This window comes from Bicyclus anynana, chromosome 1 (genome assembly GCF_947172395.1).
Source record: "Bicyclus anynana chromosome 1, ilBicAnyn1.1, whole genome shotgun sequence".
In the NCBI taxonomy this organism is placed as follows: domain Eukaryota; kingdom Metazoa; phylum Arthropoda; class Insecta; order Lepidoptera; family Nymphalidae; genus Bicyclus; species Bicyclus anynana.
Window position 1 is genome coordinate 5,490,966 of NC_069083.1, and position 25,212 is coordinate 5,516,177.

At 35.3% G+C, this 25,212-nt stretch overlaps 1 protein-coding gene across 6 annotated transcripts in view; it reads left to right on the forward strand.

Annotated features, from left to right (window-relative positions):
• LOC112057725 (low-density lipoprotein receptor) overlaps window positions 1-25,212 on the forward strand; it is a 313,316-nt gene that overhangs the window by 25,445 nt on the left and 262,659 nt on the right. For all 6 annotated transcript variants that reach the window (XR_008250937.1, XM_052882344.1, XM_052882318.1 and 3 more), the window contains exon 2: window positions 1,296-1,418. Coding sequence is in view for 5 of the 6 variants with exons in the window: in XM_052882344.1 (XP_052738304.1) it covers window positions 1,296-1,418 (123 nt within the window). In the remaining variant the exon portion in view is untranslated. The remainder of the gene's footprint in view (window positions 1-1,295; window positions 1,419-25,212) is intronic.

Genomic DNA, 25,212 nt, shown 5'->3' on the forward strand with positions numbered 1-25,212 from the left:
TTCTCATATACAGTGTTTATTAACGTATGTATATCAATGTTAACGCGGCCGCGCAGGCGTTGACAGACACGGGGCCAGTATTCGAGGAAAGAATATTTTGTCTTTGCGGTGCATGTCTGTAGTCTTTTTCATGAAACTTGAACTAAAATTGACCGCGATTACCAAATGAAAATGAGCGCTATTAAGATATTAGCGCCGTGTCTGGGGGACTTCTTTCATGAAAAGGACTTTAAGTGTCTCTAGATAACTGCTGGGCAGTGTGAAAAGACGGTGTCTGCGAGTGTCTGCCACGCTACTTGTCTGTGACGCACTGTGTCTGTAGATATAAACGGACCTTTACTCCGTACCCCAACGTGCAGATCCATTTCCCCAAGATGCTTTTATCTCGAGTTTACTCGATGTAAGCAACAATTATATGGAACGCTATTAAAGCCAGCCGTACCCTCTTATTGTCTAAACTTAGTTTTCTTGTCTTGAGAAGCGAGCGCCGCCGTTTTAGCGTTCTTTTTTCTTTTATGGCATTTTTTTTTACATTTTTATGACGCTTTCTACGAGGTTACACTGTTTGTTGGCTGGCACTTGTTTGTTATTGGTTGTTATGAAATTTAAATTGTTGGTCTAGTTACTTGTAAGTTAGTATGCAGAATAACTGGTAAACATTTAGTTATTACTTGTAAATGATATAAAAGCTCAATATTTTTCTGTTGTTGGATGGGAAAACTTGTTGTAGTGTGAGTTTATCTGTTCTTCATAGAATTCAACTGGGGAGTTGGGAATTTGGCTTATTCAGAAAGCCGTTGGTCTTGGAAACTATCATAATATTATTTTGTTTTCATCTAATGATGATGATGCATTAATTGCAAAGTCAAACATCAACCCTCACTCCGCCAATTAGCATTAGAAAAGTACAGAAATTAAGCTCTAAATCTCTTCATATTGTAATGAAAGAAGCTTTAGCCTATTAGAAAGCTATTAAACATAATGGCAATGATGATGACGTATCTACTATTGAATCTACATAAAATGTTCCATCCAATGCCGTTTATTAGACAGATCACAGATTTACCAGAATTTGTAGGATTGTAGTCCATTATATCAATCAAATCCTATGGTAAATGCATAAATAAGCAGTCCATGCTGACCTAACTCACTAGGTGACTGATTTATTAATGCTGAAGGCGAATTAAATTTAAACGCTCTACGTTGTCGTCTGACGTCCGCAAACCACTACAATTAAGTGCCTTGTTTCCACAATACGCTAGGTATGTTTGTAATTATATTTTATTTGTTTACAGATGTGTGCTCATTGAAGCAATTCCAGTGTGCGAACGGGAAGTGTATACCGATGACGTGGGTGTGCGAGGGAGAGAACGACTGCGGCGATAACTCTGATGAAAATATCGAGGAATGTAAAAAAGGTATGTGAAAATTATGCAATTGTATTAATAAACGCTTATAGGTACTATATTCCAATGATTAACGAGACCTATACCTACTCATATTATGTGAAAGCCTAGAGATTTTAAGATTGACAAATCTAGTCTATTTATCCTCTCATAATATACAAGTCTACGAGTATATCACTAGAATTAAAATATAGCAACTGGAACTTACGGAGAGTAAAGTTACTACATCTTTTATAGTATGAAACAGACATCAAAGACTCCTGCTCCTACTTAGTCGTTCACTCTTGACTCAGTGGTCGTGGTTGATCTGCATTTTCTTTGGCTCAAATAGTCCCTGCGATGCGCCTCCACTTATTCCGGTCTTCAGCGTCTCGGAAACTCTGAACTATGGAGGTTTGTGTCAAAGTTTTGAAACAACCAACCAACCAGTCCGTCCAACGTGTAGGTGACCGACCGACCGACCGAAAGATAGAGACACATTGTCTCTAATATGTAACGATAATAATTTATATCTCGATCTTTCTCTGTAAAACTATAGATAGAGAGAAAAATTCGAATTTCATACTATTGAATTATAAAAAACATCGGTATATAATACCGGAGGGTTGATATTTGACTATGGAACCCTAAAAGTGGGGTTTCACATTTCAAACTGAAATGGTTTTTCCTCTTCGTGTAGGCTTTTTATAATACCGTTCGGCCATTATAAGTACTTAGGGAGTCGAGTTCGTGCCCTTCCGCATCTCGTTGAAGGCTCTCTAGCGGAACGTTAAGCGAGCCTTATTTTCACGGGCGAGCTTAATTTCAATTCGTACTCAGCGTACTTTATAACGGACATCCGGTTTTTAAATAATACCCCCAGTACGGTTTTAATTTCGATTGCTTAACCACTCGTCATTTCAAAAACGCTGAATGATACTCTCCAATGTCTATCTCGTTCGTATTTTGATGTTTTTCATCTCAATTTTTATTCATAATTTTTTTCAAGAGTTAATTACAGCGGTGGGATTTATTGTCACATAAATAACTGTTTCTCTCCACAATAAAATGTTTTTCCGGCACATTCCGGTTTTATTAAATGCATTTGAATGCAATGCAAACCAAGTGTGTATCGAATGTATGTTTCAAAACAATTCATAATAGGCATATTATTACTGAATAGACGATTCGGTGATGACACGGTCCACTTCAGTCCTGACTTCGATTGTTGGGCCCATTTTGAAATGCTGTGGTTTTTTATTCTTATTCGCACTCCGGAGTTAGAACAATAACATTGAACGTTATAGAGTCAAGCGTGTATCTGATACCATATTGAAGCACAGCGTAGTGTGTCTAAATCCCCTTTTCAATACAGATAATACGAGTATGTACATAATTTGTAGCGATATTTGATTTATGTTATACTATAACGTAACGGATAGCAGCGACAGGGATTGTACTATAATTTTTTGGTAGAGGAAACACCTCGAGTATGTTGCAGGACTTGTAACCTTGGGCGTAGGTTTAAGGGATCCCTTTAGTATGCATTACCACTCCATGACCACATTAAACAATTTATGATAAATTATTACAAAATTATTATACAAAATATTATTAATAATGATAACATAAAAATTATTGCACAAAATCACTAACTCGACTAGCAGCGTGACGGTGTTCACGCTGTTTAACATAGAACTGAACTCAATTCATCAAATACCCTCTTTTATTTATTCATACCATCACTGTTGCAACAATATCGTACAAATACCTCCTTTTTATAATAATATAAATAATAACTGTTAATATCACCCGTACTCAAGGTACTCGTAACATAACAACGTATATTATTCTTTCAATCTACATACTTATTTATATACCTAGCTAGACTAGCGGACGCCAACGATTTATCCGCTATAGATTTAGTTTTTTACGTATCCCGTGGGAACCATAGATTTTTCCGGGATAAAACACAGTTATTTTGAAATCACAAACAGGAACTTCAAGTTTATTTATATGTTGTATAGTCAACTCATCGATACTATAAGAGCAGGGGCACACGATGCGTTGCGGCGCCGCATCGCCAAGATTTCACCGTATCAGCGGGCACACGAGCGGTGCGGCGCCGCAACGTTGTTATGTTGCAGCGGCGCCGTAGCAGCGTTGGACAGTCTGTTAATAAAGTAATGACTGACGCATAGACAATTGAGCAGTGCCGCTCCGACGTCGCAACGCATTCATCCCTCTCCGCTTGTCTCGGTGGTTGCAAGTCCGGTGCGGCGCCGGAGCGCATCGTGTGACATGCCACAAATATTTCTATGTAAGACGACGCAGCGACACCGCACCGGCGCCGCACCGCAGCCGCAACGCATACTGATGATGATATACTTTATAAACATATTTTACACGTTTTGATTTCGCAGATTGGGCGATTGCTAGCAATCATATTCTGTAACCCTTCGCAATATTTTAGTAAACAATTTATTTTACTTCTAATTAAGCAATTCAAAAACCAATCGGCTCGTGCAAATACAATCGTGGAAATACAAGTAAATGTGGCGGAAAACTTCTGGTAAACAAAAGGAACTCATGTATTCTATTAATGTTTATTGAGGAAAATTGCTTGGATATTAGTATGTATTTCATATTAATATTAAAGTATCCACATATTTTTCTTGTTATTGCATTGTAATAACGTATATCCCAGGGTACACAAACATAATTATTATTTTTGTTTATACCTACGACTATGTAACTACTTTGTTGTTTTGTTTAGGTTTAAACTTTGTTCACTTATAAGATACTAGCGAACACCCGCGATATCGTCTGCGTGGAAATTAATGTAAACTTTCAAGGCCTATTTCACCACTTTAGAGTTTGAATTTTAAAAATTTTTGAATCCCATCATATTTCGTATTTTTTTATGATTTATAAACAAAATTTTAAAACTGTAACTCTAACTAAAAATGGAGGACTTTCCATACAAACTTTTAACCCCTATTTCACCCCTTCTTATTTTATTTTCACAATAAAAAGTATCCTATAACCTTCTCCGTATTATGGTCTTAAACCGTGCCAAGTTTCAGTTGAATTCATTCAATAGTTTCAGCGTGATACCCGAAATCGATTATACTATAATGCTCCCAACAAAGATTTTCAAAATATCTTATATTGTATTGTACCTACATTCTGTACACAAAAGTATAGATTCTAGATGGCGCTGGCGTCCGCAATGCCACTATTTCCAAACCAATTTCCAAAAAAAACTTTTTTAGTGAGGTATACTAGTTAAATAACCTACAGTCTTCTAAATTATTATTTTCAGATAGTTATCAAGTCAGGCTAAACAAATATCTATAAAAATTAGATACATTTTTTAGCTCTCGTCACATTGACTCTATAAATAGTTTCATAGTTTAAGTATACCTACTTGATAGTGAGACTTGATTATTTATTTGGCTTCGTTTATTGAAAGATGTCTCGGTGCGACATGGTGGCGCCTATCACATTACACCGAACAAAAGGGCACCCTTTTGTATATTAAAACACATGAATAACGCCTCAACAGCGCAGCTATTGATGCTTACGAGTATTTAGGTAAATCAATACATCAATTGAATCAATACTTCGATAATAATATTATAAAGAGGTAATCTACTGCACCGATTTTGATAATTCTTTTACCACTAGGAAGCCACGTTATTTGTGAGTGTCATAGGCTTATCTTACAGGACCAGAAACTACACGGGTAAAACCGTGGGGCGTCGGCTAGCATAAATAAAACTGAAGTGTTTGTCTGTGATTTCAAAATAATTGTGTTACTACACTGTTGTGACTCAACTCTTTAAAAAAAAGTTTGGTAATGTTTACCAAAAGTTTTATAAAAAGCCGAGTTACAACAGTAACTGTACGAGTAGTTCTAGTAGGACTACAGAAATCTATATTATAACATATAATTACTTCTGTAGTGTTCGTGTATATATACACCGGTAGTGGGGTAGTGTTCGTGTACATATACACCGGTAGTGGGCGAGAGCGGCCAGTTTATGGCTGGCATCGAGAGGAGGCGGACGTGTGCAGCTGGCCATTATAGCGTAGTGGTGAGACGGTGACTTACTGCTATTACGGTAAGGACAAGGGACCTTACAATTTCTACTATTTTAGAGCTAATTACTTAGGCTTATTTAAGTTATCTTTTATTGTTATAAATAAAAATCTTGAAAAGATTCATTCATTCAAGAATCATAAATGTGTATTAATATAAATGCTTAGAATTAAAAAGTTTAAAGTTAATAATAAAGATTAAAATTGTGTTTCTTAAACAAACCATGACAACTATTTAATTAATTATTTTATTTTTCTGAATACATACACAAATATTTTACAAGTAGGTATACGAGTATGTATACGAGTACTTGTATGTATTTGATTCGTTGTTTAATACTAAGTCTGGAAAGACTAGATGTTCGCATAATAATGTATTCTTGAATAGTTTGTTTCTTCAAAGATTTAACTCAAGGTAAAGTGAGCTTTCGTAAAATGAAGTACAAGTATTTTCTGAAACTCAATATGGATTTTTCCAATGTTTTCAGTTGCAGCCACAAAGCTTTGTATCGGTTCGTGGTTTACGTTTGACTATAGTAAAATATCGTTTCAAAATAAATGGATTGGTTTCACTCAATCAGAGTGCAGACAGAATTTACTGTCTATTGACACGAATATTTTGATTAAACTTGGAAAATCGAAATAGTCTAGATTTCTAAGCGAACTTTTAGCGAAATATGAAGTACGTAGATGTAGTATACATATGATAAAATCTTTTTAACAAAAACATTTAACCGATTTCAAAATCACAAAAATAAATTAAAAAGCGAAAAATATTATCGTATGTGCTACCTATTGATCACTTTGAAGTCGGTGCTTGTTCCTTTTTTTTTGTTAAAAATATTTTATTTTTCTGTTTTAAGTGTGTTCTAGCATTTAATTTTCATAAAAATTAAAATAAAAAAAGTTCAGTAATTTTCATACAAATCAGATCAGTTCAGTACTGTAGCCACAGTACTGAACAACTGCACATTACAGGCCATTTCGTTATTTTTATTTTAACACAAAATCACTCAACCGATTTTCATGAAAATTAAATGGGACTAATCTGGAAGCGTACTCTTTCAAACAAAAAAAGAATTATTAGGTTGAGAAAAGATGAAGTTATGCGGTAACAAACATAAAAAATTAAAAAAGATCATACGCGTCGAAAAATCAAACCTCCTCCTTTTTTGAAGTCGGTTAAAAACGTTTGGTTGAAAAGGGTATTTGAAGTCTGCCACATATTATGTAGTTTTTGTAAATTCTTCGTGCTACGAGTTGACGATGTTGACTGATTTTAGAGAGAAGGTGTTATTATAATTAATTTATTTTACAATAAATTTAATTTAATTTTAAAAAGGGAAGACTAGTAAATAAATATATCCAACCAGTACTCCCACGGGAACAGAAACTATGCAAGCGAAACCACGAATGTACATTAATAATAATAAATAAACAGTTGTCAATCATAATATTTATATTATTTCTTATAGGCGTTACGGATAATAAAAAGTTTCAAGTGAGATTTCCATTTAAAATGAAGGAATCTTTAACTACGTTTCAAACACCCGTCTGAATTCATTTACGTCACTTCTTTCTTACTTTGATTTAACTTCGCCGAGAGTATAATCTAATTAGGTATATTGGAATCCTGTTTCAATTGTAGATGCCATTGAAGTCAAAACTTCGTTTTTAGATAAAATTGTAACTGACTATCAATCTCACATGATGTTAAGTGACGACGTACCTACATCTTTTCTCTTAAACGTGACGGGGTTTAATCGTCATCGAAAGTTATAAATTTTGTCCTACTGTAATTGTTTTATAATATTGTGTTTTGTGCTAGTCTGTACGCCGTAGAAGTCGGTGCGAGAGGGATTATCAGCAAAATCTCTCTATAACTTGCTTAAAGACCTTGGCCTTTCTAGAATTGTAGGTAGTTCTATATTAGAACGGGTATTCAACGCTGCTGTAATAGGATCTTACCAAATTTGGCTAAGTAGGGAGAACACACGAGCGGAGGAGGGAAGTGTTAATCGATTGTCAAGGAATTCCTTAACCCTACATCCAGTGGTCACAAGTTCTGGACTTTGTTGGGAGTTTTTCTCTCTACCACGCGATGGACCCGGCATCCGCATGGTGAATAAATGGATTGCTAAAATATTCGTCTCTCTTAAGAAGATGATGTCATCGCAAAGAAAATCTTCAGATGAAATCTCTGTCATACGCCATCTTGAAGAATTATGTATGTTATGTATTATTTATAAAGATATGCAAAGTTTCACCCAAAACTGGTGACAATTCAGCTTGCGAGATTAAATCCACCCGAAGTTGTATCATCAGGTCAGCTCGATGGTAGTAGTATTAGCATACCATAATCATCATCAATCTATCCATACCTAACCATAGGCATTACATTCGTGATAGAGACTAAGTATTTGTTGTCAGTAAATAGTCGTAATCCGTTATCACCTATTGATAGCTCTTTAGCTGAGTGGGAGTTGAACACTTATTTATTATGTAAATCATTGGAAATCTACATTTCGACTAACCCTCTGTATTTTACACAGGTTTCGCGTTTCGGACCATGTCTGAGAAATCTGAAATTACCCTCTTGGGTTTTATCTTCTCGAGATAAATTGGTTCCGATATTAAAGCCTTAAAATTTATTGGCCATCCTTGCTACGGTTAGGGGTTTATCAAAGAAATGAATTTAATGGGTCGTTTGAAACCGTTTTTAATTTTTCTTCAAATTATTTGAAAAATATGGTAGTATAAACTTGGTGTAATAGAAAATTAAATTAACAAAAAAACCCGACTAAAAAAGCCTAACCTGCTCGCACTTAGTCATCCGCCTCGCGTATTTTGTTAAGAGCTTAATAAATAACGTTTTTCTAATTGTAGGGTTTTTTTAATAGTCATAATATATCATTTTAAAATACTTACTCTTGATGTGCCCTTGAATTTGATACCCATATCGCAATATTTGAAATATTCTTTTTTCATCTCTAGTCTATAGTGTCTCACAGTAGTCGTGTTGGTTATTTTTAAACTTCACCTGCCTAAGAACACTTGGGCTATTAAAACAAATCTAACGATATCTTAATTACGTTATCGTTCTGTGGTTTAAAATATATGAGGTAATAAAGAATATTACATACATATAAGATAACGCGCGAAAAACGCAACCCTTTTTGCAGTCGGGTAAAAATTGATGTAATAAAGAGGAAACGATTATGTAATTAAAAAAAAAAATCAAAAATGATACTAATAAGAATGAGTTTTGAAGGTTTTGTTGTGGTACTTTGGTTACGTTGTGGCATTGAAATACAAAATAAAAATTTACTAATAAATAATAATGGGTATTATTTACTTAAATTATTGATCTATTGTTTTACTTTGAACGTTTGTAAAATCGTTTACTACAGAGCTAACGTCCATAACAAGAATTTTCTTTATTTAATTACTAGCTAACGCCGCGCGGTTTCACCCGCGTGGTTCCCGCTGCCGTGGGAATACCGGGATAATATAGCCTATAGCCTTCCTCGATAAATGGGCTATCTAACACTGAAAGAATTTTTCAAATCGGACCAGTAGTTCCTGAGATTAGCGCGTTCAATCAAACAAACAAACAAACAAACAAACTCTTCAGCTTTATTATATTAGTATTATATTAGTATAGATTGAAAAAAATATTAACAACGGTCGGTGGTTTAGTTTGATTAAAACATTTTGTACTAGTTCTATTCCGATCGTATTCATGAAATTCAGCAGTTACCCCATCTAATGTAGGAGAGCATCATAATAGTGGCTTTCGGATCATAATGCAAAATATCGTTGAATAAATTTTCTAAATATGAATAAATTGGATACTACTTCAGGCTTACTGTGAATTTTATGCGCCATTAGTCTGTTGGCGGTAACGTAATATCATACAGTGACATCTTTGTTAACTACATTTTCAGTAGAGAAGGAACTTTAAGTCGAGGGAAGTGGAATTGAATTTTGCTTAAACTAGATTATTTAAATGAGTGTCCGCGTTGTCTATTACCCACCAGTGATAAATTAGAGAGCATTTTAGTGATAAGATCAGAAGAATGTGAAAATATGGTGTAATCCTTTAAGATAAATTTTAGATAAGTTATTGTTGACAGAACCAGTAAACTGTCAATATTATGGTAGGAAGATACGCTGCCAAACATCCACATTTATCACACAAATGTTTTCAACTTATGTGAACGAACAGAACACATAGGTTTGAATTACTTCACTGCACCAAACGCCGTTATTATACTAAATAACCAAAAAATAATGAAATTAAATACTAGAAGTTACAGAATCTGCAGTTTCGTTTGTACTTTAATGATTGATAGGTACAATATAATGTCTTTGATCTAAATATATAAATGCAAAAGGTCATTCATCACGAAATCTCAAAAACAACTTGACGTATAAAGATAAAATTTGACAGGGAGGTAGCTTATAGTTAGATGACGTCCGCTAAGAACGGATTCTGCAAGAAGGCCGGATTAAAAAGGTCTAAGGGCCGACGAAGTCGCGGGCGTCCGCTAGTTTACAAATAAAGATAAAACAGTCAATATTATTTCAAATAAATATTATTAATAATGACTATAAACTGACCAGCAATTTTAAAAGTGATAAATGCTATAATCGCATGAATCATGAAATCAATGAATATGAAACGTCGTTAAGAGAACGGTCAAAAGTTAAAACATCATCAGTAAAATTAATGTCCATGAATCTATAATCAAATTACCTCAACCAGAAATAAATCGCATGAATTATAATATAATCAATCAATGATTATGAAACGTTGTTGAGAGAACAGTCAAAGTTAAAGTAACAACAGTAAAATGTCCATGAAACCATAATCAAACGCCGAACCAATGTCGAAATATTATATTAAGGCCAAAGGTTGCCAGTAATTGCTGCTATAAAATGTCCTCTAATCCCGCGTACTAGATACCCAACGTAGTATAAAATTTTATTGTTCCTTAAGTTTTGCCCTTAAAATTTCTTCGAGTTCCCCCTTCGCGTTTATCTCTTTTATTTTTTTAAATTCCAATTCTTTTGAGTGGTTCGGGATGTTGAAGAGATTAACGTATTTGTTACGATATCTTCAATCACTTTTGTAAAAGGGAGGTAATCTAAAAACACTTAAATTTTAACTGTCTTCTGATTTAATTATTTTATGATGTGTTTATAGTTTATTTTTTGTGAGAATGAAAATAATTTAGAACTCGTTAAATGTCGAGTCGTATTAGTAGGTATTTATTGTTTTTATTATCTTTTCGATAGCGTTGAAGTTTATGCACGAATAAGTCTATAATAACAACCTGTTAAACAAAAACTGAGAAATGTCATCTATCTACTGTATGATATTCACGATCTGTTGTCAGAGGGCTTCGGATGACATGTGTTACATAGAATCTGAGTTTGATATAAATGTCAACTTACATACGTCTATTTTAGTGAATTAGTCAGCTGATAGGGCTACTAACACATGCCAAAGCAATTTTATTTAAAACCGCTGCTCCCAATCATGATCAATAAAGCGATTACAAATTGATACTCATCTTACAGGGGACCATTATATTAACCTAAGCCCGGTAACTACCTTAGAAGCGTGATGAGTTTAAACTCCAAATATCTCAGAGGCTTTCTGCTCACAGTGAGTCAATAAAGAATGGCAGAAGATGGTGGATCTAAGCTCCATATCCCCTCTCCTATAAAGAGCGAAGTCTGGCTCCGTAATAGACCATTAATCTAAGCTTAAAGCTCTAAGACGAGGTCCTTTGTTCGAACCCCGGCTGGGCTGATTGAGGTTTTCTTAATTTGTCCAGGTCTGGGAGGCTTTGGCCGTGGCTAGCTACCGCCCTTACGGCAAAGGCGTACCGCCAGCAATTTAGCGTTCCGGTACGATGCCGTGTAGTAACCGAAAGGGGTGCGGATTTTCATACTCCTTCTAACAAGTTAGCCCGCTTTCATCTTAGATTGCATCATCGCTTACAATCAGGTGAGATTGTAGTCAAGAACTAACTTGTAAAGAATAATAAGAAAAAAGCTGATAATAATGATATCTGACGATCCTTTCCAAGATACCTAACAGACTCTCATGAATTTAATTGTGACTGATAAAAATGCGGGAACCTACTATTAGAAGTCGCTTGAAAAATATGCGAACAATTGAGAAATGGTCTCCCCAAAATAAGGAGTTATATTTTATACATAGCTTAATGGTGGAATCGAATTCTGACACCGCGGCCGATACAATAAATTTCGAAGATTCCGCACCCGCGTCGAATTGCCTATTTCTGCCGAAAGTGTAATGATGCTTTTCCGCTTCGGATGAAGCCGTCGTCCATCTTGATTACGTAATGCTCGTCGAACCGATTAATATCTTGAACTTGAGCTTTGAGGCTGACAGGAAGGATCGCTGGCTCACAATGCGTAACGGCACGAAATTGCCTGCGTTTAAAATTAAGCTACACTGAGCTTGGTTTTGTTAAGAGCGATGATTACATTTTGATGTATCTTTTATTTAGTGTCACGCAATATTCATAGTTTAAGATCGGTCTTAGAAACGACCTTCACCCATCTGTTTATTGTTATTTAGTAAGTTAAATATATTGCGAGTATGTTGCCTAAAAAAATTGCCAGACTATTATTCATCATCATCATCATCATCATCATATCAGCCGATGGACGTCCACTGCAGGACATAGGCCTTTTGTAGGGACTTCCAAACATCACGATACTGAGCCACCTGCATCCAGCGAATCCCTGCGACTCGCTTGATGTCGTCAGTCCACCTGGTGGGGGATCGGCCAACACTGCGCTTACTAGTGCGGGGTCGCCATTCTAGCACTTTGGGACCCCAACGTCCATCGGCTCTTCGCACTATGTGCCCTGCCCATTGCCACTTCAGCTTCGCAACTCGTTGAGCTATGTCGGTGAATTTGGTTCTTCTGCGGATCTCCTCATTTCTGATTCGATCACGCAGAGATACTCCTAACATAGCTCGTTCCATCGCCCGCTGTGTGACTCTGAGCCTTCTTATGAGACCCATAGTTAGCGACCAAGATTTTTTTCTTTATTATTAACTATCATTAATACTAAAGATATGGGTGAAGGTCGTTTCTAATACGGATCTTTTACTATAAGTGTTAACATAACTAACTAAACAATACAGAATAAGTGAAAAAAATACCAATATTAACTTTTTAATGTAACAGACATCACGCGTAGTTCCCGTTCTCGTAGAATATAATCTATTTTCATTATGGATAATGTAGTAATGTAATTTTAATTTTTAGTTACATTTAATTTTTTTGTCCTTTAATTTTGTATTATGATAAAAATATGTTTTTGTTAATTTTAAAAAATGGTATAATATATTGACTCAGTTGCTCCCAAAGCTTTTGCATCGGTTTGTGGCTAGACCGACCCCGATTTAAAATATAGGGATAAAATAAATGGGCCGGTTACAAAACTAACGCAACCAAAATTCATCGTCTATTTTAACATCATTCATGTCATTTATTCTATACAATATTGAATAGATTTTTCCGTACATCCAATAAACAAATTGCTATGTCGTACGAATCATAAGAGTATATCAATATATGAATACCATATACTTATAATAAATCTGTAGAGAGCTCAATTCTGTACATGAAATATATTTCCAAAATAACTATCGGGGGGTGATTAATGATCGATACTGATGCCAAAAATGCAATCAGTAAAATTTTTGTCTCTTTGTATAAAACAAAAACTACTCGACGGATTTTAACGAAACTTGGTACAATTATTCTACATACTCCAGATCAGGTTTTAAGTATACTTTTCATCACGCTACGATCAATAGGAGCAGAGCAGTGAAGGGACGTTGGGAAAACGGGAGAAGTTACTCCATTTTTACAGCGATACTACTGTAAGGGCTGGATTAAAAAGAGGCCTAAGGACGAACGAAGTTGCGGGCGTCCGCTTGTAATAAATAAAATTGAAATTTAAGTCCTTAATTTTTTAAATTTTAGGTCTATAGTTTCAAAATAACTGTAGTTTCTTAAGTATTTATAGTTACTTTCATATTAGTACTAAACCCCAAACAATTTTTTAAAGATCCTGCTTAATTTCTGGAACGGCTGAATCAATTGTAATGGGTCTGTCACTAAAAATATAGAAGAGGTTATTAAGCATCATATATCATATGGTTCAGGGGTTTCATGCAAAGTAAATCGCTGGAATAAAGTAAGTACAGAATTCTATTATAAGACGGATTAACTGTATGAAAATATATAAGGATTCCGGCTAAGCTGGACTTAGCCATTTTTGTTACAGAGTTCCGAAAGATTGGGAGCTCGTATAAATTAATCTAAGCAAAATGTGCGTAAACCTTCTAGACTGTTAAGTAATACATATGTACTCGGAGGAATTACGTTATTATAGTTTGGCAAGTTCGTTGATGACACTCCCATGATATGCGGGCGACGGAGGGAAAGACTGCGCGGCTGTGAAATTGTGCGTGCGGGGAAGTGATGTGCATCAGTCGTGGGGTTTTCATTCATCGCTACATTCCCCCCGGTCCGCGCGGACCATCGGGAGTGTTACGAACGAAGTTGCCAAGCTACCAACTCCATAAATTTCATTCATACAAAATATCTTGCTTCATATCTTTTATTCTCTTTAAATGTACAAGCTGAAATTATAAAATTAGTGACACCTTGGATCAAGTACTAAAGTATGCGTAAAAAACTGAAATTGTGATATTATGAAAGCTAAGCTGAGCTTAGTACAGTTTCCAGTCAAAACAGATTCCTAGCTTTATTTTAAGCAGAAATACTTTTGCTTATTATATAAGCAAAATTATTTCTGCTTAAAATATATTTAGGAAATGAAAAATTAGAGAAATGTGTAAAATTTTCATTTTCGTATCATTTGAAAATATTAATTACTAGCGGACGCCCGCGACTTCGTCCGCGTGTAAAAATTGATGTAAACCTTAAAGTATCCCTACCCCTTAATTTTTTTAAATGTTGTCATAAGAACCTTCTCCTGACATTAACAAACACTTAAAAAAAAACATTGAAATCGGTTCAGCCATACACGCATGATGGCGTGACCAAAGGACCAAAGGATATGGATTCATTTTTATATATATAAATTATTAAATTTGTTGTTTGGACTCTTGATTTTGACCGTTCTAGTATTTCTTCGAACTTCGAAATTGAAATCAATATCCATTAAAGTTTTTATAACGTTAGATTGCTCCGTTCAATATCTTTCTCATTGTCCATTTTGATAATCTTCCAAGGAATGTCAAAGAAGTTTAATCAAGGGCAATAAACGCGATATCCGAAAATCCGTAAAACGCCAAACCAATTTCGCAATATTCACGACGAAGGTTGCCAGTAATTGCCGCTATAAAAGTTCTGTCTTCGGATTCCTTGAACTAGAGGCCCCAATATTAAATTTTAGTGCTCCCTAAGTTTTTGGCCTTAAATTTTCATCAATTTTCTTTCTTATCTATCCCGTTTATTTTTAAACTCAATCCGGTCGAGTGCTTTGGGCTATTAAAGAGATTAACGTGCTTGTTTCAGATATCTCCCTATTGTATTGGAAGCGGAGTCTGGAGGCATTTAATTTTAACTGTTGTCTCCCCAAGTCATGATGAGCCGACTCCTTTATAGCCTTTCAACGAATAAGTGCTTAAATTTCTCATGTCCTCCTTTTCTCAAGTCAGTTACTTGAGAAAAGAAGGACTTTCTCAATTAAACGCACATAGTCATTAACTAATTTTAAAAGTTCTTTTAATATTTGAAATACTTGGTATACTAACATGAATCCACTAACTTTTCAAGGAAATCGGTGGTGTTAAAATCAATATAGCTGAATTAAGTTACTAAATTGCATGCCCCAATAATCACAATGAACTTCCCGGTTTAATCATCATTATGATGACTAAGCTGGAAGGAATTACATGACAAGAAACGTAGTAATATTTTTTGCAGGCTTCTTGACTGCAATGTTACTCTGGAATGCACTAAAAACTAAAAAATTAAATCTTTTTAATTAAAACAATAAATTCGAGGTCAAAGACACTAATAAGTGAAAAAAATAATATCGTATCTACGTTCTAGTCCCACTTACAAGTACCGATCATTTTAAAAGTGATGCCAAAAAACTAAAATAAAGTCACTGACTTAAATAACTAAATTAAACTTAGTAATAATTATGAACCATGTGTTCTGAGATAAAAGAATAAATATAACAAATGTTTTCTTTTTTAATCGTTTATAAAGCTGGATTAAACTATTTAAGGTGATTCTTTGAAAATTTTAAATGTCTTTTAGAAAATGTCATTGAAAGAGGCTCTTCTAATGTAGTCTTCAAAGCGAAGCTCGAGGACGTTAAGCCTTTCGTTGACCTGTTTAAATTTTCTCTATCATATTTAGATTTTCTTAAAATTTACTAAATACATTTTTGACAAAAATTGTCATGCGAAAACTTTTCCAGGAATAAAATTTAATATTAAACTCTCAGAGAGTAATTTTATCGCAAATGTGGTAGGTAGTTTTTTGGCTATTTTATTATCACATTTTGATTTTGTATCAACCATGGATCTAATGGTATCAACTTAGTGTCAAACACTTATTAAAACTGTCGCCTCTCAGTTCGACACAGATAATGCAATGAATTAAATGCCAAAGGGATACGAATTACACATCTGTAAATGTAACAAGTAATTTAATTGATTAGGCAAATATAGATTTCTCTGAAAATTGGTATCATGAGTTCTCCTTGATTGTTCTTATTTATGGCCAATTTTAAGCTCTGTATTATTCGTATAATTTTGGCCCGAGTATTTACTGAGAAACTGGATTTCTCTTTTATGCGGTGAAACATAAAATTAGCGGTGACTTGGGTTTTTCTAATAACATTTACGTTTTGTACACGTCCGTGACATCGGGTAAGGCTCGTAACTTAGCCAGTGATCAGAGGTATAAAATCTTGTGACAGGTTGGTCGTCGTTAACACAAGATATATGGCGGCGAACAATACGATCGGAGGTGATTTGTTCTCGCTACGGACAAGCTATTGTTACGTTGTTGAACGAATAATAATTGTCAGATCAGTACAAATTACTATAACAAGAATTATGGTGTATTAATTATTGTTCCCGTTCCTGTGGAAATACGGGGATAATGTAATGTTACGCCTTAAAACATCAGAGTGAAATTTTGTTCAAAATGGGTTTGCAAGTTTCTAATATTGGTTGCTGGAACTAATAGACAGACAGATCACTCAGGCCAAAACACCCTTTCCGAACGGCCCTCTAAGCCGAGGTCCAAGTCTCAGAGGAGACGCCCTTAGAGAGTCGATCTGCCCATCTACTGTGCTTCTGTCTTCGGGCCCCATTAGGTGATGCTTCTGCGCTCGTCCAAACCCTCCGTTGACGCCGCTGAGGTCCCACAAGGAGCCTCCCACACTTACACAATGAGAAAAAAAAATGATAAAAGATTTTAACAGTATGTAAATATGCATTTAGTGAAAATCTGATTATTTAAAATTACAAACAATTACTTGAATTTCATTTATTTGTATAGATTTTATAATTTCGTTTTGTTAAATCTTTCTTTTTCAAAGAGCAAATAACCCTTGACTTCAGTAAAAGCATTAGCTTTAGCATTTTCTGTTATGTGAGTTCCTTCAAATTGACTACGTAGACGACGTTCGTAGATTTACGTTGAGACGTGATATCCTAGTGGATATGACTTTTGCCTCCAATTCGAAGTTCGAATCCGGTCTGGGTCTTGCACCAGCACCATAACTTTTCAGTTATGTGCAATTTAAGAAATTAAATATCACGTGTCTCAAACGGTGAAGGAAAAACATCCTGAAGAAACCTGCATACCTGAGAATTTTCTCACGTGTGTGAAGTCTGTCAATCCGCATTTGGCCAGCGTGGACTAAAGCCTAACCCCTCCCATTCTGAGAGGAGACTCGCGTTTAAAAGTGAGCCGCATATGAGTTCACAATGGTGATGATGGCTACGTAGAAGCGGGTATTATTTTGACGATGAAGAACAGTGATTATTAGATTATTGAATTTCAAATTCAACATTGATAACGTTAGCATTATTCCAGATATTAATAGACAAATATTTTTGAAATAAGTATCAGGATACTCAAGTATGCAAGGAATTTACTCTTATAAATAATTCTGTTGTCATGCCACTTTATTACTAACCTAAACAAAGCCTTAAAGATACATGTGTAGACAGTTATGGTAACTCCAAGTATACGATAAGGCGATATTGTCACTCCAGTCACGTCCCGGGAGGGACGCCACACTGTAAAATTGTACGCAGCTGCCTGAATTCACGATGCGACCCAATTCCCATGGAAAAAAAGTCATAATTTCACTACTATTCACAAACTGGGGAACACAGCTGATGCAAACGACGCACAATTGTGAGCGCTTCGATACAATATCCAACGATATTTAGTAATGAAAGCTTTTGTGCTATTTATAGATACTAAACCTATAGAGATGATTGTTTTGCTAAGTATTGTATGCGAGGCGATATTAACTCAATGTTGAGACTTACTTTATTTTTGTAGTGATTATTATCTTAAATGCCTCGTTTTAATTATTATATATATAATTATGTTTAATATTATTAATAGCGATGCGTAGAGATGTGGGTAGACGCTGAATTAACTGTCACTCTAAAATATCGTCTTTATTATCAGTGTGTTACGTTAGTTTTAGTATTTGACAACGTCTTATAATTCAATGAAGCCGGCTGCACACTCGAAAAAAGATGACGTCATGCGTCGTTCCCTCGCTCTAGGGTTGCCAACTTTTTTTATAAGAAATAAAGTATATTCTTGTCTATGAAGATTATTAAACAGTATTTTATAAAAACGAACACTTTCTTTTGAAAAATGCAACCATTCCACCAGTATTTTCTTATGACGTTGTCACGTTCAACTATCGTCAGTAAACCGACTTTACAGACAACCGACTTTTTTCTAGTTTGTGCTTTATTTGGACGGCCGCGACTTTATCCGTGTTTTTCACAAATCCCACGTACACCATGTTTTTATCTTCTTTAGGCATTTTATTTTATTTCATCTTCCGTGAAAATCTTGTGTATATATATATATATGTTTTGTATGTACTAAAATACAACCTATAAGCACTTGATAAAACACTGGTATTTTGAAATCACAGATTATATCACACTTACATTTTATTTATATGAATTAAGTGTTGTAATCTATGAGCCGTGATAGCCCTGTGGGTATGATCTGTGCCTCGGATTCCAGAGGGTGTAGGTTCAAATCCGGTCCGGGGCATGCACCTCTAACTTTTCAGTTGTGTGTATTTAAAAAAATTAAATATCACGTGTCTCAAACGGTGAAGGAAAAACATCGTGAGGAATTTTTCCATACCAGAAAAATTTTTTAATTCTCTGCGTGTGTGAAGTCTGCCAATCCGCATTGGGCCAGCGTGGTGGACTATTGACCTAACCCCTCTCATTCTGAGAGGAGACTCGAGGTCAGCAGTGAGCCGAATATGAGTTGATAATGATGATGATGAATATAGTAAGTACATAATATTATCTCCTCTCTAAAAATAATATAGATAAATGATTTCCTTTTATAAGCATATTGTAAATATAGCAAAAAAGTGATATTTCACATATTTTTTCCGTTGTTGTTCAGTCAATCATAAACGGTTATACGGAAATAAATAAGTTTTGCCACACAAATAATACCGTGTCCTAGATAAACACATAGAAGTCTTTTTATATTTGTGACAATACTTTAGACCTGCAGGAAATAAAAATGAAATGAAAATAGATATAGAATGGAAAGGAAATAGAAATTCCGAAGACGAAGTTATAGGACTGCAAGTGGTATAACAATAAAGATCATATTATACGCACCGATTTCATTTTGTTCTAACAAGCTGAAGAAATGCATTTTCAGGAGTGTAGAAACTTTTAAAAATATTTAGTTATGGTCTAAAAGCTTGAGGAAACTAACATTTGTTTATTTATTACTAGCGGACGCCCGCGACTTCGTTCGCGTGAAACTCGGTGTAAACTTTCAACTACTCCTACCCTACCCTTACCCTACCCTACCCTACCCCTACCCGTTTTCTAATCAATATTAATATGAACTTTATACAATAACAATAAAACTCAAATTGACTACGTTTTAGTTTAAAAAAATTTGTATGCGAAAAGAAAAGGGCTATTTTCATGGATTTTCCGGTTAATTATTCGAATTATTCTCGCCGTAAAAACCATCATAGAACTTCAACGAACATTTAAAAAAAGAATTGGCCAAAATGGTCCAGGCTTTGTTAAGTTATGCGCTTACCAACGCATTTTGCGATTCATTTTTATATTATAGATTAAAAGTGAATGTTTATCAACCCGTGTTCCTACTAGAGTTCTCGTAGATCATCACCTACCACCTCAGACCAATTATAGAAGACCTGTATCGCACTCATAGTCACGAACAAAATTGTCTGTCATTTTCTGAGGAAAACGAGCTTAGATTTTGAATATATCTTATACTAAACTAGAAGTTTTTGCCCGTTTTTTACACAATTCAATTACACAAAAAGGTATTTTTACGGAGCTCTTTAACCGAACACGATTACAACTATTTAACATCGATTCCATATAGACAGTTTTTATAATCGCATTAGATCGTTGATCATATACTTTGACAGAAAAGTGACGTCTAGCGAGGCAGGTCCTATACAATAATTGGTCTGAGCCTACCACCTCAAGTAGGATTATTGAGGATAGTGGATAGGTAGAATGTTTATATAGTAATTAATTGATAGGTAGACTCAGTCCCACAAACGTCCAAGTACAAAGATTTTTTAAAATTTATTTTCGGGTATTGAGTCTACTACAGTCGCTAGAAGCTTCGTAGGAAACTTTCGCCAAAAATATTATTGCACAAAATCACTAACGCAACTGGCAGCGTGACGGCGTCTACGCTGCCTAACAAACAACTGAGCTCAAGTCATCAAATACCCTCTTATTTATACTAACACTGATACTTCTCCTCAATAATAATATAAATAATAAATGTTAATACCACCTGTAATCGACGAACATGTAACGATAGGCTACAATAACAAAATAGGCTACAATAGTTTTTGTCACAGTGGGATAAAAAGATGGTCATTTGAAGTAGGCTATTATGCCTCTTGCAATAACAGTAGCTTTCTCACGTCTAAAAAACGCGCCGGTACTTCACCCAATTTACATGAAATTTCCGCTGTGGAGAAATTATTCTTTTTCCTTCGCCTTTAAATGCTAATGAGCACCGGTTGGAAATATTCAGAATCAGATTAGATTTCTGCGATGCTGTATTGTTACTTAAATGAATAATCCTAGAAGATGTTTCCTATGCTCGTTACCGATTACTTGTTCTTTCCTCATTCTTTTTTTATGTTAAATAAATAAATAAATAAATCGCTAATTTGTCACACAAAAAGGTATTACAATTTTCTGAAGTTCAAAAACTGGCTGTAATGGATTAATTACAATTGAAACAATATAAAATTGTCAGTGAATTTATACAAAGAAAAAATTAAGTAAAGTTTAGGTGCGTGCGTGCGGATAAAGTGTGTGTGCGTATGTGTGTGTATTAGTGTATGCATGTGTGTGTGATTCTCATCATCATCTCCTTTCCCTTGGGTTTTTCCGGCGTGGTCGGAAAAATATGTCGATCTTTTCCATTGGTCTTCCTGTCCTCTTATGTCCTTCCACTTGCACATTCAACATTTTTCTAGTAATGTGACTTTCCTCCCTACGGTTAAATATATTTATTCCATAATTAACAATAATGGTAATTTTGTTTTTTTATAAACTTACTAATATTATAGACTAGTACAATTTGTAAGTTCGTGAGGTTGAAGTAATCTCTGGATTCTAAACCGAATTATTTTACCAATAGAAAGTCATCGTGTTTGGTGAGCGTCATAGGCATATTTCATCTCTGTATTTCCATGGCAACGGGAACTATTCAAGGCGTCCGCTAGTTTAAAAGCCGAGCTTTAAAATGTTTTTAGATTTCTTATTCAAATAACGATATATGACGATCCCTAAAACGAAGTTACTAATTAACCACTCAATTACCACAGTATATTACGTGTTTCAAACGGTTAAGGAAAATCATCGTGAGGAAACCTGCATACCTGAGAACTTTCTTAATTGTCTACGTGTGAAGTCTGCCCATTTACAAGGCTCTGTATCCCCTGTAGCCAAATGGCACGTCAATTCTCTTTCTACGATCGCAAACGCTTCGACAACTAGCAAAGTAGTCGTAGTCATTCCCATACAGGGAATGACCTTTTCATAATTTTAGTCTAGGTCAAAGGTTTTTGTTTATTGAAATGAACTTCAGCCAAAGGGCATGATTAACTTCGTTAAGTTAAGAACATAAACCTACTTAAGTATAAATGAATAGCTAAAGTAGTCATTGACCTTTACTCATGTTTTGTATTCCAATAAATAATATCGTGCAAAACATAATCCCAAGTTCCTCATTACCCTATAAATCCAAGTGTTTCAACGAATTTTCGGCTTCATTTACCTTGAGCCTTTCTGTAGGGAAATAATAAACTTTGCTCGGGTACGGATACATATTACATGCGGCTCGATTTGGGAACCCCCGGATTTCACGGAATTTAAATTTATGTAAAACAAATCGTTTCTGCTTGCTTAGCATAATTAAAATTAAAACATTTCCAAAGTTTTATTCTTTAAAGTTTCAAGTTGTAGTAAATTATAAAGAGGTAAAAATAACGCATTAAAAGTTTACTAATTTAATAAGATTTATCATAAAACTGATTTCTTACAAATTAACCGGCCACAGTTAGTGAGCTATAATCCGATTATTAATATAAAATTAAACAAAAGTTTGTGTTGTTGTTACTCTTTCACGCAAATCGAATGATACAGAATAAGTTTACCTGAAATCTAAACTAATATTATAAAGCTGAAGAGTTTGTTTTTTTGTTTGTTTGATTGAAATAATCTTAGGAACTATTGATCCGATTTAAAAAGGTTTTTCAGTGTTAGATAGCCCATTTATCGAGGAAGGCTATAGGTAATATATTATGCCCATATTTTTACGAAAACAGTAACCACGCGGGTGAAACCGCGCGGCGTCAGCTAGTGTCTATATAAAAGTGTGGAATGAAAATATTTATATGCTTCGCATGACATGAAAATCTACTCGCAGATTTATGTGAAAATGCACCATTTTCCACAAAAGTTCTGTATGTGTTCGGAGTGAAAGTGGTAAAAGATAATTTGCATATTTTGTTTTAATCTACACCTGCGTATAATTACATGCGGATTGTAGTTGGAAGTTGAAATACTCGTAACATTATGCGGAGTTTCGCAACAATTGTGAGTTTCGCGGAATTTTCAGCATCATTAACCTCTCTTTACTGTGCGAGTATATTTAAGTTTAGCATAGTCCTAATGGTACATTTTTGAGACAGAATTGGTTGGAAGTCCAAGAAAATTAATGTTTCTTACAGATTTAAAGAAACTGCCTTGTTGAATTCCAGCTTAACTTTAGCCACAGATTGTTTCGTGTTATGTTTTCTAACACAATTTTTTACTTAGATAAAGACGAATTTTAAATTCATACTGTTATAAAAAACATCACTGAATAGCGTTAGGGTGTTCTTCCACCAGAGATGTGCTACGCTACGTTGCTATGGATGTGTTTGATATTCATCAATCATATTCATTGGTGCACATACCTAAGCACTGGTGGAAACGGATTTAACTAAGATGTGTTTTTTTATAAGGAAGGATGCGTGCTATGACTGCTATGGGCCGTCGCGAGTGGGTGGCTATATGCAGAGCAGAGTACCTGCAGTATGCCCGCGTTTGCGGCAGCGCACTTTCATAACGCATCTTCCTCGCGCAGCTACATAGTCTACTGTTGGTGGAAACAGTCACATATTTTCGTAGCGTAGACTTCACATCTTCATAGCATAGCTGTATAGCACATCTCTAGTGGAAAAGCATGCGTGCTATGGATGCCTGTAATGGGCCGTCGCGAGTGGGTAGCTATATGCAGAGCAGAGTACCTACAGTATGCCTACGTTTGCGGCGGCGCACTTTCATAACGCATCTTCCTCGCGCAGCTACATAGTCTACTGTTGGTGGAAACAGTCACATATTTTCGTAGCGTAGACTTTACATCTTCATAGCATAGCTGTATAGCACATCTCTAGTGGAAAACCACAAATCCAGGGTTCAATTATGATGTGTTTTTATTGTGATGATTTACTTGTTGTAAACTTTGATAACCTCTCTGACGCCATTGAGATTCCCAGCTCGGGTCATTTTAGGATAGGCATCATCATCATCATTATCATATAAGCCGATGGACATCCACTGCAGGACATAGGTCATTTGTAGGCGAATACCTGCGACTCGCTTGATGTCGTCAGTCCATCTGGTCGACCAACACTGCGCTTTCTAGGATTGTATATTTCTTTTAAGATTGTATATTATTTTCAAAATTGGCTCAGGTCTGCTCTAGTGGTAGACTAGGCCGTAATGTTACCACTCTTGTCACTGATTAAAAAAAATTCGCCATAGACCCATGATATCCTAACATTGGTTTGTTATTCATATTTTATAGTTATCTGTGTCAAATTAGTTTAATCTTACACTGCCTGTCTGCCTGTAGCTGAAAAATAGACTGCAGTTTTAAACCGAAAAGTCTGAAATAACCATTTTAGGTTATATAAAAGCTCGTAAAAATCGAACCTTTTAAAACTTTGTACAGCTATGATGAAACTAAAATGAACATGTCGAATATTTATAATAAAGTTTATATTTATGGTCATGTTTTTAAACGTATCGGTGTTTATTCGTCCTTTCTTGTCCACCTAAGCGTGAAGCTTATGATAAGAGTGGGTATGACATTAATCCCAAAGGTAAAGTTTATTTAACCTACGACCTTTGGGATTTTCGACTGCTCTTATATAATACCTCAGAGTTATTGAATTTCGAATATTTATTTTAGATAGTGTTCTTTGTAAGTTATTGTAACTTTTATAAAACTTGTCCTTAAAACTCCGACACTTTTGATCTGGTGGATTTGACCGCCACTAGCTATTAGTTTCCAGCACCTTGAGATCCCAACGTCCATCGGCTCTTCGAACTTTTTTTATTATTCTTTACAAGTTAGCCCTTGACTAACATCTCACCTGATGGTAAGTGATGATGCAATCTAAGATGGAAGCGGGCTAATTTGTTAGGAGGAGGACGAAAATCCACACCCCTTTCGGTTTCTACACAGCATCGTACCGGAACGCTAAATCGCTTGGCGGTACGTCTTTGCCGGTAGGGTGGTAACTAGCCACGGCCGAAGCCTCCCACTAGCCAGACCTGGACAAATTAAGAAAATGTCAATCTGCCTAGCCAGGGATCGAAACCAGGACCTCCGTCTTGTAAATCCACCGCGCACACCACTGCGCCACGGAGGCCGTCAACTTTGATTGTCATATAATAAATATAATATGATTAAGTTCTAGCAGATGCCCTGCGGTTCCACCCGTATAGTTCCCGTTGCCGTGGGGATTCTAGGAATATAGCAATATCACTCTCACAAATAACGTGACTTTTCTTTTAGTAAAATAATTT